Raw genomic sequence first — 15,148 nt, 5'->3', positions numbered from 1 at the left:
GGCATCTGTTAACGTATATGAGAGTAAGTTAAAGGTTTGAATGAAAATCCTACATTTAAACAGCCCCAAGCATTAGAAAACTCAAAAGTGATCTGAAATCTGGGCTTGAAGCTGAATTTTGGTGAGAGAGGAGTGCAAAGTTCAGAAATCTTGTTATTCAACACCATCTCTCTTTGTGCTGATATGTGGTAACGGTAACAGCGGTTGCCCACAGAACTTTCTTATCATCCATATTCTCAATTCAGATCAAGGTGCCCTTAGTACTGGCTGTAGATCCAGGGCCTCCTGCAGCTGTCACAGATGACATAAATTGATGTCCCTCACATTCACGGTGAAAGGATCAGCTCAGCTACCAGTTCTCCCTTCCTTCACATCCTCTTCCTCTCACTTCCCTATTCTGTTAGCAAGGAGCAGACTTAACTCACCTGCATTTGTGCAGGGTCGATGCCTACCCTACGAGACACTTGGCTTTTGCAGCCAGCTGGACAGAACAAGAGGCAATGGGCACATACTGAAATACATCAAATGCCATCTGAATATAAGAAAACATTTTTTACTGCCATGGTGGTTGAACACAGCCATAGGTTGCCCAGAGTCTCTACCTTTGGAGGTATTCAAAACCTGACTGGACACGGGCTTGACTAAGTTGCTCAAAGCCTTATTTTGAGCAGGGCAGTTGGATTAGACGATCTCCAAAGGTCCCTGCCCAGTTCATCTATTCTGTGATTCTGTAAATTGTGAAAACCTCTTTCTGATGCACGGATGATAGGAGGGGTACAATGTCAACCATTTGTAGAGTGCTTTATAAAGAGTGCATTTCTCTTTCCTCTTCTTCTCAGCATCAACTAAGGAAAATTGTATATATAGGAAACTAGAACAAAGGACTGAAATACCCAGCAAATTCTTATTGCAGCTGGGCATGAAGTTTACCAGAAGAAGCAGAAAAGTCATGAGGAAAGATCTTGGTTCCCTCCACTGTCCTGTATGATTATCCATTTCCCACTCAGGCCACATTCCTAGTTTGTTGATCCCACCTCTTTTTGGCTCCCTGGCCACCCACACAGGAAGGACATCTCAGGCAGTTGAAGGAAAGGAGTACTGTTAACATATGATCTCCCAGATTCCCCTGCTCATAATCGGTCCTCTCTGAACAACTGATGAACTTTGGGTGCATTCCTTGTCTATTAATTGACCTACAGTAAGGCTGTTGAGAAGAGCTCTCCCATTCCCAGTGGGACTAAATCTGCTTTGCTAAAGGAAGGAATGAGAAATTTATGTCTTAGCATCTGATTTTGTTTCTGCAAAAAATTGCATTCTTCCCTCCTAACTGTTGGGGATACATTCCTAAAACTGTCTGACAAAAAGCAAGATACAAGTTAAAAACCTTCTGTCACTTCAATGTATACTATATGTCACACACGCTCACCAGTATACTACCTATTAAAATTTCTTAAGGAGTACGCTTGTATAACCTGAAACATCTGAAGTATGTAAAGTACCAAATTGCAGCCTTAAGACACTAATGTTCACAAAGCCAGTTGCTTTCTGAGTTTGAGCCTGCATCAAGATCTGAAGTAGAATTCTTTGACCTATGCTCTGGAAGAGATCTGAATAGATTAATAGATCCCTCTAGTCTGAAATATATCCACCTAAACATCTTATTTCTAGATATGAGCTAAACCAAAATCCCATAGGCCTTTCTCTTCCACTTGTCCACAACTCCAAATGTGGAGTTATTTGGACATTAACTTAACAACCATATGCTATAATTCAAATTAGATTTAATGAATACAAAAAATAGCTAGCTGGTGGTTCAAGAACTGGCTTTATTCCCAGCTTTTATGCTTTCCTCTGAGCTGTAACAAGTTTTGCAACACAGAGGCACCAATTCTGTATATTTGTACATTTCTGAGGAGAATAGATGTCTGGTTTTGTAAGATCTCAATGTGAAGCTGAGGAAATCAATTAATTTCAGTAGTTTAGAGTGAAGTTGTGGGAGTTTTGCAAGCTTAATACAGAGATTTTAACACTCATTTACAGAGTCTACCTGAATACAAGGCCATAGCTTTGAGGATGCTACCCAAAGGCTGCTGAATCTGATTACTAAGTACTACTGAGGTCCCCCTTTTCTTGACTGCCCCAATCACAACAGCAAGAAAAAGATGAGGCAGCGGTAGTATAATGTTAACTATTTAAAGTTGTTGAGAAATTGTTAGAACACCATGTAGACACTTGTCTTAGGCTTTCCCCAGCTGTAGCTGCTCTCAGTTTCCAAATGTGTTGATCTAACCCTGCACTGAGCTCCTAAAGCAGAGCTAAACTTCTCCAATGTGCTCAGTACATCCATTTAACAAAAATGAGAAATAAAAAAGATTTACAACGGCTGTATATTTAAAACTGTCCATGGATGCGGTACAGAATTAAAAAATTCTTATAAACCCACAGATCTTAATGAGACCTGGGCTTGATCAGTGCAATCCTCCTTGAAAACTGACTCCAGAGAAATAATACTAGTAATAGACATGTGGTTTGAAAATGCATGCTTCTGACATTAAAAGTCAGAATGAGCGGCTAATTCATCAGAGATGTTTGCGCTTCTAGACTTACTCATTCAAATTACCATCAGCATTTGTTTCTTTCTACACAGAATGATATGGGAGGCCAGCGAATGCTCGTGAATAAATGGAGCACTTTCCTCAAAACCAGGCTAGTTTGCTCTGTGCCTGGGAGAAACGGAATTGATACGCATTTTGATGAATTAGGTAAACAACCTAATCTGCAACAAACTTAAAACCATCATAGAAAACATATACTTTCATGATAACACATCTTACTGTCAAATATTGTACTTGTATTCACTGACAGCAAAGCTGTTAGTGTTTTGTTTCCAGTGTATATGAAGTTCTATATATATGGAATAGACTATCATCAATTACACCTTTACATGTTGCATGGTGTTCAAAAATTGCTTTTAAAAACTGCATAAAATTAAGTAACATACATGAGTAACATAGGATTACACTTTTAACAAGCAGTGAAGTTTCTCTTTTGGGGCTGAGAAAAAGTAGTTTGCTACCAATAACACTGCATTTAAATTTTACAGAGGATGTGTTTCTGCTGCAAACTCGTGATAACAAAAATCCGGTGATATTTGGCCTCTTCAACACTACAAGGTAAACAACCAGAAGAAATAATAGCAGCAATAGAGGAACATTTGAACAGTCTATTGAAGAGATAGAAACTGCATGATAAGTATCCCTTAGCAAATACACAGTAAACAGTTTAATCCCTGTTCTATTCATAGTGGGCTTCTTTGTTAATGTAAAAACCGCTCTGTGACACTCAGGGACTTGAAATCTCATTCTATCCAGTCTATCTGGATCATAAATTAATTAAATGTTTCTCTGCTTGAAAATTTCCTACTGTCAAAGTATATGCACTCCTGAATCCTTATAAGAGCAGCCTATCAGAGCCACCTGTCTTCCTTTAAGAGCTCGGCTGTAATTCAGGTTTAAGCAGATAGCAACATAAAATCCTACTAACTTCTTAGTGAAACCTGAAACACCATCCGTGATGTTGCTGGTGGCCTCCTTTTCCACTGCAGACTAGTTCAAATGCAAGGACACAGTACCTGTTTCTTGGAGATCCGACTATTATTTTAGCACGTAACTAGTACAGAAGAGCAACTGTGCTTTGTCCATTATTTCACCCTTCTGGTTTTTGTTTTTTGTTTTTTGTTTTTTTTTAATTTAATAATTCAAGGCAGATCTGGTCCTCTAGGGATGCTGGCTCCCCATGTCTGTAGAGAAAAGTGGGCACCTAGATAATATTATCTGGATCACGTTCTGGAATATTCAAAGATAATTTCTTTGTAGAGACAACTGATGCTGCTTTAAAAAATAATGATTTGCTTCTCCGGAATTAAGTGAATAAAATTTAAAAGTAAAAAAGATACTTCAGTGTTGGTGGATCTACACAAAGTGATCTTGATGTTCTAACTAATAATACTAACCAACATTCTCATTCAATATAAAGAGACTCCTGTTCTTTTCAGTCAGAATTGGATGATTCCCATCTTTCCAAAGTAACAACAGGTAAAATCTTAGAGAAGAAAAATGGTTAACTGTTTAAGTCATTAATCAAAGATGTCTGAGACCTGAGTTCAGTTCACTACACTTCCTCTGTGTTTATAAACAAATAATTTAGAGCCTGTGTTCACCATCTTCATATTTTGGGACAACAACACAGAGCTTCCTCAGATAAATGTTATAAATATAGATACATGAAAGAGTCTGTAAAGAACATTGGACACAGCAGTTATAAGAAAAAACGTACAGGAAACCATAAGTAGTTTTTTCTTCCTGAATACTGTTGAAATGTGACTGATTAAAAATCATACTATAATATCAGTATCATATGTACAGAATCTAACATATTAATTTAAAATTACTTTGAATTTTACTTCATAGCAATATATTTAGAGGGTATGCTGTATGTGTTTACCACATGGCAAGTGTCCGAGCAGCTTTCAATGGACCATATGCTCATAAAGAAGGACCTGAATACCACTGGGCTCTATATGAAGGAAAAGTACCTTATCCTAGACCTGGTTCAGTAAGTACAATCTATTTTCCATTGCTTTGCTATGTAAATGAAATCAGGAGAAAAGTCAGCCTGCTGCTAATGTACACATCTTCCTGACTTCACAGTCCCAGATATATTTATCTGAATGTATACACACTCTAGTGTTTCTGGAAAAGTGTAGAATGGCTCAGCAATAAGTTTAATCACGTACTAAAATCATACATTTCCCAAAGGAAAATAGTGGAACTAAGTATACAAGGTTTTCCAAAATCCTGTTGGGACTTGAGTTTAGCAACCTTGTGTTAAGGTCCTAAAGTCCCAAAGATAGGACCCCAGGCAACAGGAGGAGAAAGAGACACTTCTAGAGGGCAGGTCAGATGCTGCATTCAGAAGCAACAAGTGTGTTACCTGAGGAGGAATCTCGCTTTCTATAGAGTTTAGAATAACTATTCTTGTAAGTTTGGCTGCTAACATATGTTTTGCGTCTGAACCTTGATAACTTTAATGTAATTGCAAAGAAATAAATGAAAAATAATATCAATTTAAGTGTGTTGAGTAAGACATGAGTTTTTTTTCTAATGGAACTTTCTGATGAACAAACTGTCCTTATGGACTTGGTTTGAGAAAATAAAAGCTAGGATGAACTAAAATATGTATCTATATTTAGAAAAATATATATATTTAAGAAGTATGCAATATTTTCAAATGTAAATAAGCTTATTACAGGAAAAATGCAAGCTTACACAAGGCAATCCACTTTTCTTCGTCTGCTGAAGCCAGGGCATTTAACAAGCGTTAAAGGAAGATCCACTATTTCAAGATCAGATGGTTCTGGTTGCTTTTTTTCAACTCTCTTTCCAGAAGAACAAATTTCAGTATTTCTGTAACTTAGATCAGTGCACAGGTTAGAAACCAGACATAGATTTTAATAAAAGTAGCTAATCAGAATAAACACATTCTTAGATAAGGATTAAATCCTTCATCACTTGAGTTCCTTCTCTCATGACTTACTCTTTCTAGAAGCAATGGTCTAGCGTCCTCATGATTCATTGCTTTGCTTTCAGACGTCACAGACAGAGATTTTATTAACCTCAAATCAGGTTTCTGATCTTACTAACATCCTGGTTCTCTAACCTTTACAAAGAATATAGAAATCTTAAAATAATGTTGCAAAGAACCAAACTCAGCAAAATCATTCACGCTTTCCACTAATTTTCACAACTTTCTTCACAAACTTCTTTTTTCTTCCAATGGACATTAAGTGAAGGAAAGAAACAAGACATATTTGGAAAATGCACTTAATCTGGCAACTATTCTAGCATACTCTGCAACTATATCAGTGCTGTTATGTAGAGTTGTTCCTGCCTGACAAGTTTTTCGTTTGGTAAATAGAAATTCTGGAGAAAGACACGAACTCATTACCTGGAGAGACATAATTAATTTCAATAAGAAATTACTAATTTTTATGTCAATTAATCAAAAGCATCACAAACTGTCTTCATCTCAAACTCTTTTCCTGTTTCACTCCCTTTTTTTGGTGTTTCTGAAGTTCCTGACCCTGTAAGCATCTTAGCCTGGGACTCTCACGTCCCAGCTTGGGGGATGAGGAGGGCAGCCCCATCTTCACTGCCTGTCAGTGAGGCTTGAGGGTGCCCTTCACATTACTGGGGCCCATCAGCATCTCACAAATGGGGCACAGCCAGGGTCTCCCTCACCTTCCCCTCCCCGCTGTAAGCCAGGAGGAGCCCCACAGCAGGCAACGCAGGCTAACCTAGAGAAGCATCACATCCATCATTCCTTCCGCTCCCTGTCCCTTTTGGGAATACAGCCACTTACACACCCATGGCAACTGTCAGCTGTTGGAAAGTTGCTTTTGTTTACACTCGCCGAAGGTCTACCCCTTATCATGTCAGCATTGTGCAGATTTTTGACTCAGTGAGATGCTAAACCTACCCCCAGCTCCCGCTCTTCACCTCTTGATCTTCTCACAGGCTGGGGGCTCGCATTCTTGAGCATAACAGTGGAATAAACTGTTTCTGGAGCATTACCATCAGTGTTATTTTTCCTTTGCTAGCTGAATTAATATTCTCTTTTATACTAAAAACATTCATTTGCAGAAATAAACATTGCATACAATTCATTTATCACTGAATCGCAGGAATGAGAGGTAAAAAGGCCTGTTAGCTTATCTAGTCCATGCAGGTACAGCCTTTCTCCCTGTAGTATGATTTCAAATGCATGTCCTCTCTCATTTCAAATTAATGTTTTCCTCTGTTTCTCTTGGGGTTAGAGACATGTCAAAATGCAGAAATAGATGCTCCAGAAAAGAGATTATCCGGGATTTAAAAATTGTGAATACGATTTGACCACCTTGGCCAATAAGTCAGCACTGTATCAGTGCTGACAGTAATACCAAACGTCTTTTTATTTGTTTGACGTGGATTGAAGTCAGTCATTGGTATTGAGTCAGGATAGGAAAATAGATACAGAAATTATAAAATTTTGAGCAAAACGGTTGAATTCAAAGGAATTATTAATATCCTATTTGTTATTTTGTATAGAAAATTTACAGGTTTTATAGCTTTACTGAGTAATAAGACAGTACCATGCGTCGATTGCAGAATGGCTGTATATTTTACAAAAATGATATGGTCCAAGTTCATTAAGTGGTATTCTTTTTTTTTTATCCAGGCAGTAGAACACCTCACACATGTTATTTGAACTAACATTAAACACAGGCAAGGAATTCACTATTAATGACTACAGTCATTATGTTGATATCTCCTAGCACTGAAGATTAAATGGTGTTTTTTTGGCAAGGAGAACAGTGAGCCAGAACTTCAGCAGAGTTGGCAATGATTTACAGGAAGGTTGCCCTAAGTTCCACCCGGTTTCGATACTTCTCTCCCTTGGCTGTGCATGGCCACATTTGGGTCAGACTGGATTGTAGCCTCCCCAACAGGCAAGGCACAGGAGCTGAAACAGACATAAAAGAAGAGAGCAAGTAATTTTCCCGATGTTGTGGAAAAAGTTAGTCGAGGAACCAGGTCTTTATTGGGCATTCATCGATTTAGTCATATTTGTCTCTATATGTTGCAGAGCACATCAGAGGCTGAAGTAACTGGCTCTGCCAGCTAACAGAGGATTAATTGATTCATTTTAGGCTGCTCATTTAGGACACAGTTTAGAGGTCTTTTCCACACTTTTCCAGTAGCATGAAGAGAAAGCATGTTTCGGGCTGTAGCCCACATCTTTAGGTCTCACACTCCAAAGTAAAGGTCAGCATATTGGTAAGCTGAATCCCACTACTTGTCCCATTACAGGAGCAACAGTGACAAGAGACCAAAAATGACCCACTATTAGGCTTCTCTGAGAGTACACAGTCTTTGATCTTAGCTATTGAAAGGGTAAATATGGAGTCTACAAGGAATGAGAGCAGCGTTAAAAGCTAAATAAAGAGAAAACAGCAGTTAAGAGTTCCACAGGTTCTGACAGACTCTGCAGTTCTCTGCTCTCTGAAGTCTGCCTGAAGCACTGCTTCTGCCATAGTCTCTGTTCCTGTTTTGCTGATTCATTTCGTGCATTCAGACTGTGATGCTTCTGGAAATGACATCAGTTACCTCAAAAATGGTGTTGACTGATACACTTCAGAGATGGCTGCATCTACTGTTTTCTTTCTAGAGTACTTGATTTTATTTAATTAACAATGAAAAGCCTGTGAAGGACTATTTTTGTTAAATCTCTCCAGGGCTGGAACCTTGCAAAGAGAATCTAGCAATGTCTATTCACTTGATATGTTGTGTAGTGCCTGGAAGCAGAGGCTTAGCCTGTCTTCATGCTTCAGCTCTGTCCCTTTATTGCAAACAGCTGGTGAAATTCCATCACTAGCTTGATGAGACAATTACTTTAAAGTGAACACTGAGAAAATACTTTCCTGTAGCTAAGCTCAAAAAGTCAAAACAAACTTTGCCCCACTTGACAAGTGCGGGAGTCTGTTGTTGTCAATTATAGTTGACCACAAGTTTAAAATTACTCTTTCCAGTAAACATAAACAGTATTTAATTTCATTTTATTGATTGAAAAATCCACTTTAAGTAGGGAAAGACTGCTACTGTGGTTTTTCTTGAAATGCTTCTTAAAACCACATTGTGTTATGAATATTTGGGGAAAGTAAATGGTTACTGAGATATTTCCAGCTTGATCATAAATGATTTCAATTAGACTTCATGAAGCAAATTGGAAATGTAGAATCTATGTTCATTTACGGAATACTATATCCTTTGCAAAGTGTCCTAAAATTGACTTCTCTCTTTAATGCATTAAATTATCCCTAATTGCACATTTGACCAAAGGAGTAAGCTTCTTGTAGTCAATTGTTGACGTAAAGTGCATTTGCTTTGCAAAACAGTAGATTGATCAAGGCAAACATTAGTATTTCAAGCTAAACTGTGTATATAATACTGTCATCATGAGTTAGGAATTAGAGTCAAATGTAATACTGTTAGAATGCCTGAGATCAAGAATTACTGCTGCTGCTGGCATTATTTTTGAGTGTGCTTAGCTTCTTATGGTAATACAGTTTGCAGTCAAAAGTAATTAGTCAAGAGATTGATTTCAAGCGTTAGTATTCTGCTGACTTTCCATGGCTGTATCTCTACTGGGATAGGAACACACTTTCTCCTACCTCTGTCAATGACCATTTTGACTACATCTTCAATATGAATTTCGGAGGAAACAAGCACTATGTTCTTTGTTAAAATTTAAAAGTGTCGCTCTTTATTCTTCTCTTAGTATGCCAGAGAGGAAGGAGCTCCCTCTTTCTAAACATGACAATGCCAAGGCTCTGTTCAGCATTCCCTTTCTTGGCGTCTCATGGTTAATAAACCATGCATGCTTAATGTCCCAGTTCCTGCTGTGGTCTTCTGTGTACATTTTTATGCCAGGTTTTCTGTAGACTTGTCATTACCCCTGAAAATAAGACTGGTCTCTGACAATTTATTTGGCAAACCTTCAGGATAATCTATTGTGCTGACTTCAGATGAGATAGATAGAGTTAATTTCCTTCACAGTAGCTGCTGTATTTTGGATTTATTATGAGAATGATATTGATAATGCACTGATGTTTTCAGTTGTTCCTAAGAAATCAAGGAGTTTTTCTAGTTTCTCATGTTCGGCTGATGAAGGAGGGAGCATAGCCAGGCATTTAGCTCAAGCTGGCCAGTGGAAATATTCCATACCATAAACATCATGCTTGGTATATAAATGCAGATTGGCTGGGGGGCAGGAACTTTTCTGTGAGTTTGTAAAGTTCTGTATGTTCAGCAAGCTCCGTGAAATCTGTGAGTTCCAAAATCACTGCTCAGGGACTGGCTGTGCAATCAGTTGTCTGGTGGTGAGAAAAATTGTATTTGTATTGTTTATTTTTCATATTCTATTACTATTATGAGTATAATAATAATATACTATTATGAGTATAATAATAATAATAATAATTATTATTATTATTATTCCTTCCTTTGTTGTCTTATTAAACTGTCTTTATCTCAGACCACAAGTTTTACTTTTTGCCCATTCTACTCCCCATCCCATTGGAAAGTGGGGACGAGCGAGTGAGTGGCTGTGTGGCACTAGTTGCTGGCTGCCAGGTTAAGCTCCAACATCTGATTTATGTTTTTGCAGTGTGCCAGCAAGGTGAATGGTGGTCTGTACACTACCACTAAAGACTATCCTGATGAAGCTGTCCATTTTGCAAGGAGTCACCCGCTGATGTATCAGCCCATCAAGCCCGTTCATAAGAGACCAGTGCTAGTTAAAACAGACGGAAAGTACAATCTTAAACAAATAGCAGTGGACAGAGTGGAAGCTGAAGATGGGCAATATGATGTCTTGTTCATTGGCACAGGTAAATTAAAGAAAGTAAAGAAGACAATTAATTTAATGTACATTTTTTAAACCTCCAGGATAAATGAAATTGTTATGTACAGTCCAAAACCAAAAAATCGATACAACATTACTTTTTAACTATCATTCTTCATGTGACTGTGCCAGTCTTCACCCTACAGAGGAGGTTAGTCATTCTAGACATGTGCTTCAGTGTGCTAATAACATCATTGAGAAGAATAATGGTAGGAAAACATTTAAAGACTAGGAAGAGAAACTTCAGTAGAGGATTCCATTTTATTACTTTTTCTTTCCAAACAAGAACCTTAAATTAAATTCCTGAACAACTAGCTTTATTTTTAAAACTTCAGAACCTCTGAGCAGAGTTCTGAGCTGAGACCTAGAAACCTGAGAGAAACAAAGGTGACCTGATTTTCAAAAAAACATCAGTTAAAGTTATTAGCTTTACTCCACCCTTTATTTTCTCCAATTCTGGAGACAACGAGTCTAGCTGATACCTTTAAAAAGAGACTGCCAGCTTCCAAATTTGGGTTATAGCACAGCTCAAGAAAGAAAGGAGGAATCACAAAAATTTCTTAAAAAGAAAATGTTAGTTTTCTGCCAAATTTTCTTGTTCTTCTTTTGTGCTGTTTTCATAAGATATCGAGAGCTTTTTTAAAGACAATTTTTAAACAGCTACCAAACAAATATGATTAAGGTGAAATATGTCATGGATCTGCTTTAACTCTAGGCAACCAGAGAAAAAAGCACATTCTAGTGGTATATGAAAAAGAAGAAAACTTAAGAAAATAAGAGGAAAGCCTGGAACTAGACAAGACTTTAGTCACATCTAATCTGTCTGAAAAAAATCGAAAGATTCATACATTCACATTTTATCAGTTTAAAAATGACTAGTATCACAAATAATTTTGACAACTTTGTCCAGGAAAGCAGTTACAGTGAATTATTTTTCACTAATGAAGTTCCTCTAATAAGCACATTGCAGTGTTGAGAACTTCAAAAGAAACATGTTTGTAGAATAACAAAGATTTATTTACATCGGTGTTGTTTTCCAAGCTTTTACACGGCCTGAGTATGATCTTGGTATTAGACTTAGTGTGGGCTACAAAACACTATGCCATGTGTCACTTATTTCTGTACAGCAGATTTTATAACAGTATCTACATTTTTCATATTTTCCACTTGCATTTGTGATTGAGATATTTTATCAAATACTTGTTCACAAGTCCACTGTTCAGCAAAGTCGAATCCAAGGGGACTTGAGCATGTGCTTTAGAGCTGTGGTGAACTGGCACCCAACAGTTGCTTAGTCTTCTTGAGATCTCTAAACTTATGTGACAGGAAATTCCATCATAGCAATTTAGGCTTTAGAAACTCTGAAACGAACCCTGCAACCTCTACTCTGGCAAAGCTCCCATCAAAAAGCTCACTGCTTCTCTTGGCAATATAGTGTTAGAAAGGGTTAATTTTTTTTCATCTGAGCCCAACACCTGCTGTGTAACTTACGTAAACAGGGTCTTACTGCTGAGCAGAAGTTTCCTTAGGGTAGCAGTGCAGGTTAGAATTCATCAAAGGCAAAGTCTGAACATCAGGGTCAACTTTCACATGTCTGTCAGTAGGATTCGAAGAGGGACTTACGAAATCAGAGCTCAGAACGCAATTTCTTTTTACTGTTCCATCACAAAACGAATGCCTTTGATTACATAGTCTCTCTGAGAAATGGTGTATGACCTCAGTTTAATGGTTCCTCTTTATGTTTGCCCCTTTGATCTTCAGCTGAGCATGTTTCCCAATGCTTGTCTGCTTAATATTTCCCCTGTAAATCAAAGGTGGCTGAAAGTAACAGAAGAAAGGAAGTGATATTTGCCATTGTTGATGACAGACTTTCAGATTAGGGAAAGCGAGACTATTCTAATAACAGTCAGCACGACAAGGCTGAAGTGGTGGAAGACCAGTTGCTATTTATGTGTTTTAATTTCCTGCAAAAGTTGTAGCGACAGAGAAGTTGACAAACCTGAACTCCAATGTGCCTTAGACTTTTTGAATGTGCAGCTTTTTTTTTGGTTCATCTTCCTTTGATTTACCCCTTCAGCTCCACAGCACCTCAGTGTTTCCCTGCAGGAGGGCCCTAACTTCAGACACTGAACCCCTGAAGGTTTTTGTACCCTTGCCTGGACGAACGGAGATGCTGCCAGCAATTAAGGATAGTTAATAGTTTCCTAACTAGTGTAAACACTCAGATCCTATAATTAAAGCTACTTTACACTCCCTTACCCTAATGGATTCAGCTCCTGCCTGCCTTTATTTCTTTTTCTGAAATATGGTCACTTCTTTGATTCTTTTGCAGTTCACCAAGGAGTTATGACCCAGAGTTTGAAAAATACTTGTTGATTAATCATATAGCTCAGGGATGTCTCAGCTGACTCTTATTTGCCATGGACAAACTGTCACACGTGTTCGTTTTCTAAGAGTAAGAATCCTCATAAATAACAGCAATATGCGACTACCTGTAGTTATTTATAAATTTCTATCCATTATCAGTTTGATGAAGTAATTTAATGTATTTGAGGGCCATATAAACATTTCCACCAATTATAACCAGCAATTTTGTTTTGTTTTTTTCTTTTAAAATTTATTCCCAGATAATGGAATTGTGCTGAAAGTCATTACAATTTACAATCAAGAGACGGAATCAATGGAAGAAGTGATTCTTGAAGAGCTGCAAGTATTCAAGGTGAACTGTGCTGTCTATGAAGCATATATATATGTCTTGTATTTTCTGCAGAATTGAAATGTCTAAAAAATCTGAGGATAATCAAATATATAATAGTGCATGCAAGAAATGTTCTAATGAACAGCTATTTTATGACAGGATATCTTCATTTTCAAGTGAAGTTTTTCTGAGTTGGAGTTATAACTCAGTCACTGAAGTATTGAAGCAAGCCAGGACTACTGTCTTTCAGTTCACATGCTTGGAGGTAGTAGTGTGACTTTTAACTAGAAATGTATCTAATTTTATTTAATTTTCCCTCAAATCCAATTAAGTATACTCTTTTAGAGTATAACTACATGCGCAAAAATGTGCCTACTGCAATCTTGGAAGCTTGAAAGATGTCTGTACAAAAAAAGCCCGATCCTCAGACAGAATAAATCCATTAATCTGTCTTTACAGTGGGACAGCCCGAGTCCTAGTGTGACAAAACTCATTCCTGTTTAAGAATAACTCATGACTAAAGCTCAGTATAAGGTATGTGGCAAAGCTAGGGTAATGAAATTCTCTTAGTGAGTATTCACCTTATGTTGCGTTAGCCACACGAAGTAGCAGACTAAACTACTTGCAACCACAGGGAAAAGCTAACATCCAAACCTAGATATTTAAATTTGGTACCTGCATTTAGGCAGTGTAACTATTGACTTGTTGCCTAGGGGGAAAAGTCACTGAAATTTCCACTCTTGATAATGCTGGTTTTCGATAGACCTATTAGGGATAATGTCTTGCCATTACTCCAGGAAATCTGAGAAGAGGGCAGAGAGGACAATGGTAAAAGAAGAAATTCCTACTCTTTTTATCTTATCTTCAATTAATGTTTTTTTGTAAATAACACTCCACTTATCACTCTCAAGTAGGACAAAAGAGATTTAATGGTGGCAAGAGCTAATGTCATGTTTGACAGGGAAATTGTAGTGTTCCCGTGGCTCTGATAATCCTGAATGGAGTGTTGGCTTGTTGTTTTTAAATAAACTCTTTTAAAGTAATACTTCTGAAAGTCATATTTTCCTCACAACTTTCTGTAGCTTCAGAACTTAAAGAAAGTCGAAGTACCTAGCAAAGTTGAATATAATAACTAAACATGAACACTATGTCACCTAATGTATTTTCATACCAAAAAGATATTCTTTTTTCTAACCAAGGAAATATTTCCTGTTTTCTAGGTACCAGTTCCTATTATTTCTATGGAAATCTCTTCAAAAAGGGTAAGCATTTGACAAGTTTGAAATGTGAAGATTGTGACTCAAATGTCTATAAACTGTACAAAGATAGATAGAGACATGGATAGACAGACAGATGGCTGGATGTACATTGTCTATAATGAGATCTGGTCTGATACATGGAAGTTTTCCTGCTATAAATGTATGGTTATATGGTCTGTTCCTTTATGAAGCATTTATGTTTTTCAATTCTGATGTTAAATCTCCTTAGTTCATGCTATCATTCATATCAAAGCAAGTAAAAACCAATCTGCTTCATGAGTTACTGGCATAGTAATCACAGTAGGGATTACCTTGGTGGATATGGCAACTCACAGAAAAGTTCCTTGCTGATAAAAGCGGACAGACTTCAGCCCTATGGTGATTCAGTGCTCAAAGCCTTGCTGGCTCTCCCACATGTTCAGTTGCACATGAAAGGCAGGGCTGTTTGGATCTGACTCCCTTTCAAGTTTCTGCTAGTTTCTGCTAACATAAACACCCAATTTCTTACTCTTGTAGGTAAATTCTTACCTGTACCGTATCACAGAGATCCATACCATATCACCGTACCATCTCAGGACGGAGCCATTATAAACATCCCTGGATAGATATATCTTAATAGATCTTAGACATCCAATGCAATATATGTTCACATAAACAGTGAAATACAAGTAACGACAAAAAGTGCACAAAT

At 37.5% G+C, this 15,148-nt stretch overlaps 1 protein-coding gene across 1 annotated transcript in view; it reads left to right on the top strand.

Moving 5' to 3' along the window:
- Positions 1-15,148, top strand: part of SEMA3E (semaphorin 3E) — a 151,511-nt gene that overhangs the window by 119,973 nt on the left and 16,390 nt on the right. Inside the window, exons 8-13 of the mRNA XM_009943572.2 lie at positions 2,648-2,762; positions 3,104-3,173; positions 4,470-4,614; positions 10,264-10,486; positions 13,128-13,219; positions 14,419-14,460. Of these exons, the coding sequence (XP_009941874.2) occupies positions 2,648-2,762; positions 3,104-3,173; positions 4,470-4,614; positions 10,264-10,486; positions 13,128-13,219; positions 14,419-14,460 (687 nt within the window). The remainder of the gene's footprint in view (positions 1-2,647; positions 2,763-3,103; positions 3,174-4,469; positions 4,615-10,263; positions 10,487-13,127; positions 13,220-14,418; positions 14,461-15,148) is intronic.

The sequence above is a fragment of the Opisthocomus hoazin genome, chromosome 8 (assembly GCF_030867145.1).
Source record: "Opisthocomus hoazin isolate bOpiHoa1 chromosome 8, bOpiHoa1.hap1, whole genome shotgun sequence".
NCBI classification, from domain to species: Eukaryota; Metazoa; Chordata; class Aves; order Opisthocomiformes; family Opisthocomidae; genus Opisthocomus; species Opisthocomus hoazin.
The sequence above is the reverse complement of the archived record's forward strand: the minus strand, read 5'-3'. Positions and strand labels throughout refer to the sequence as shown.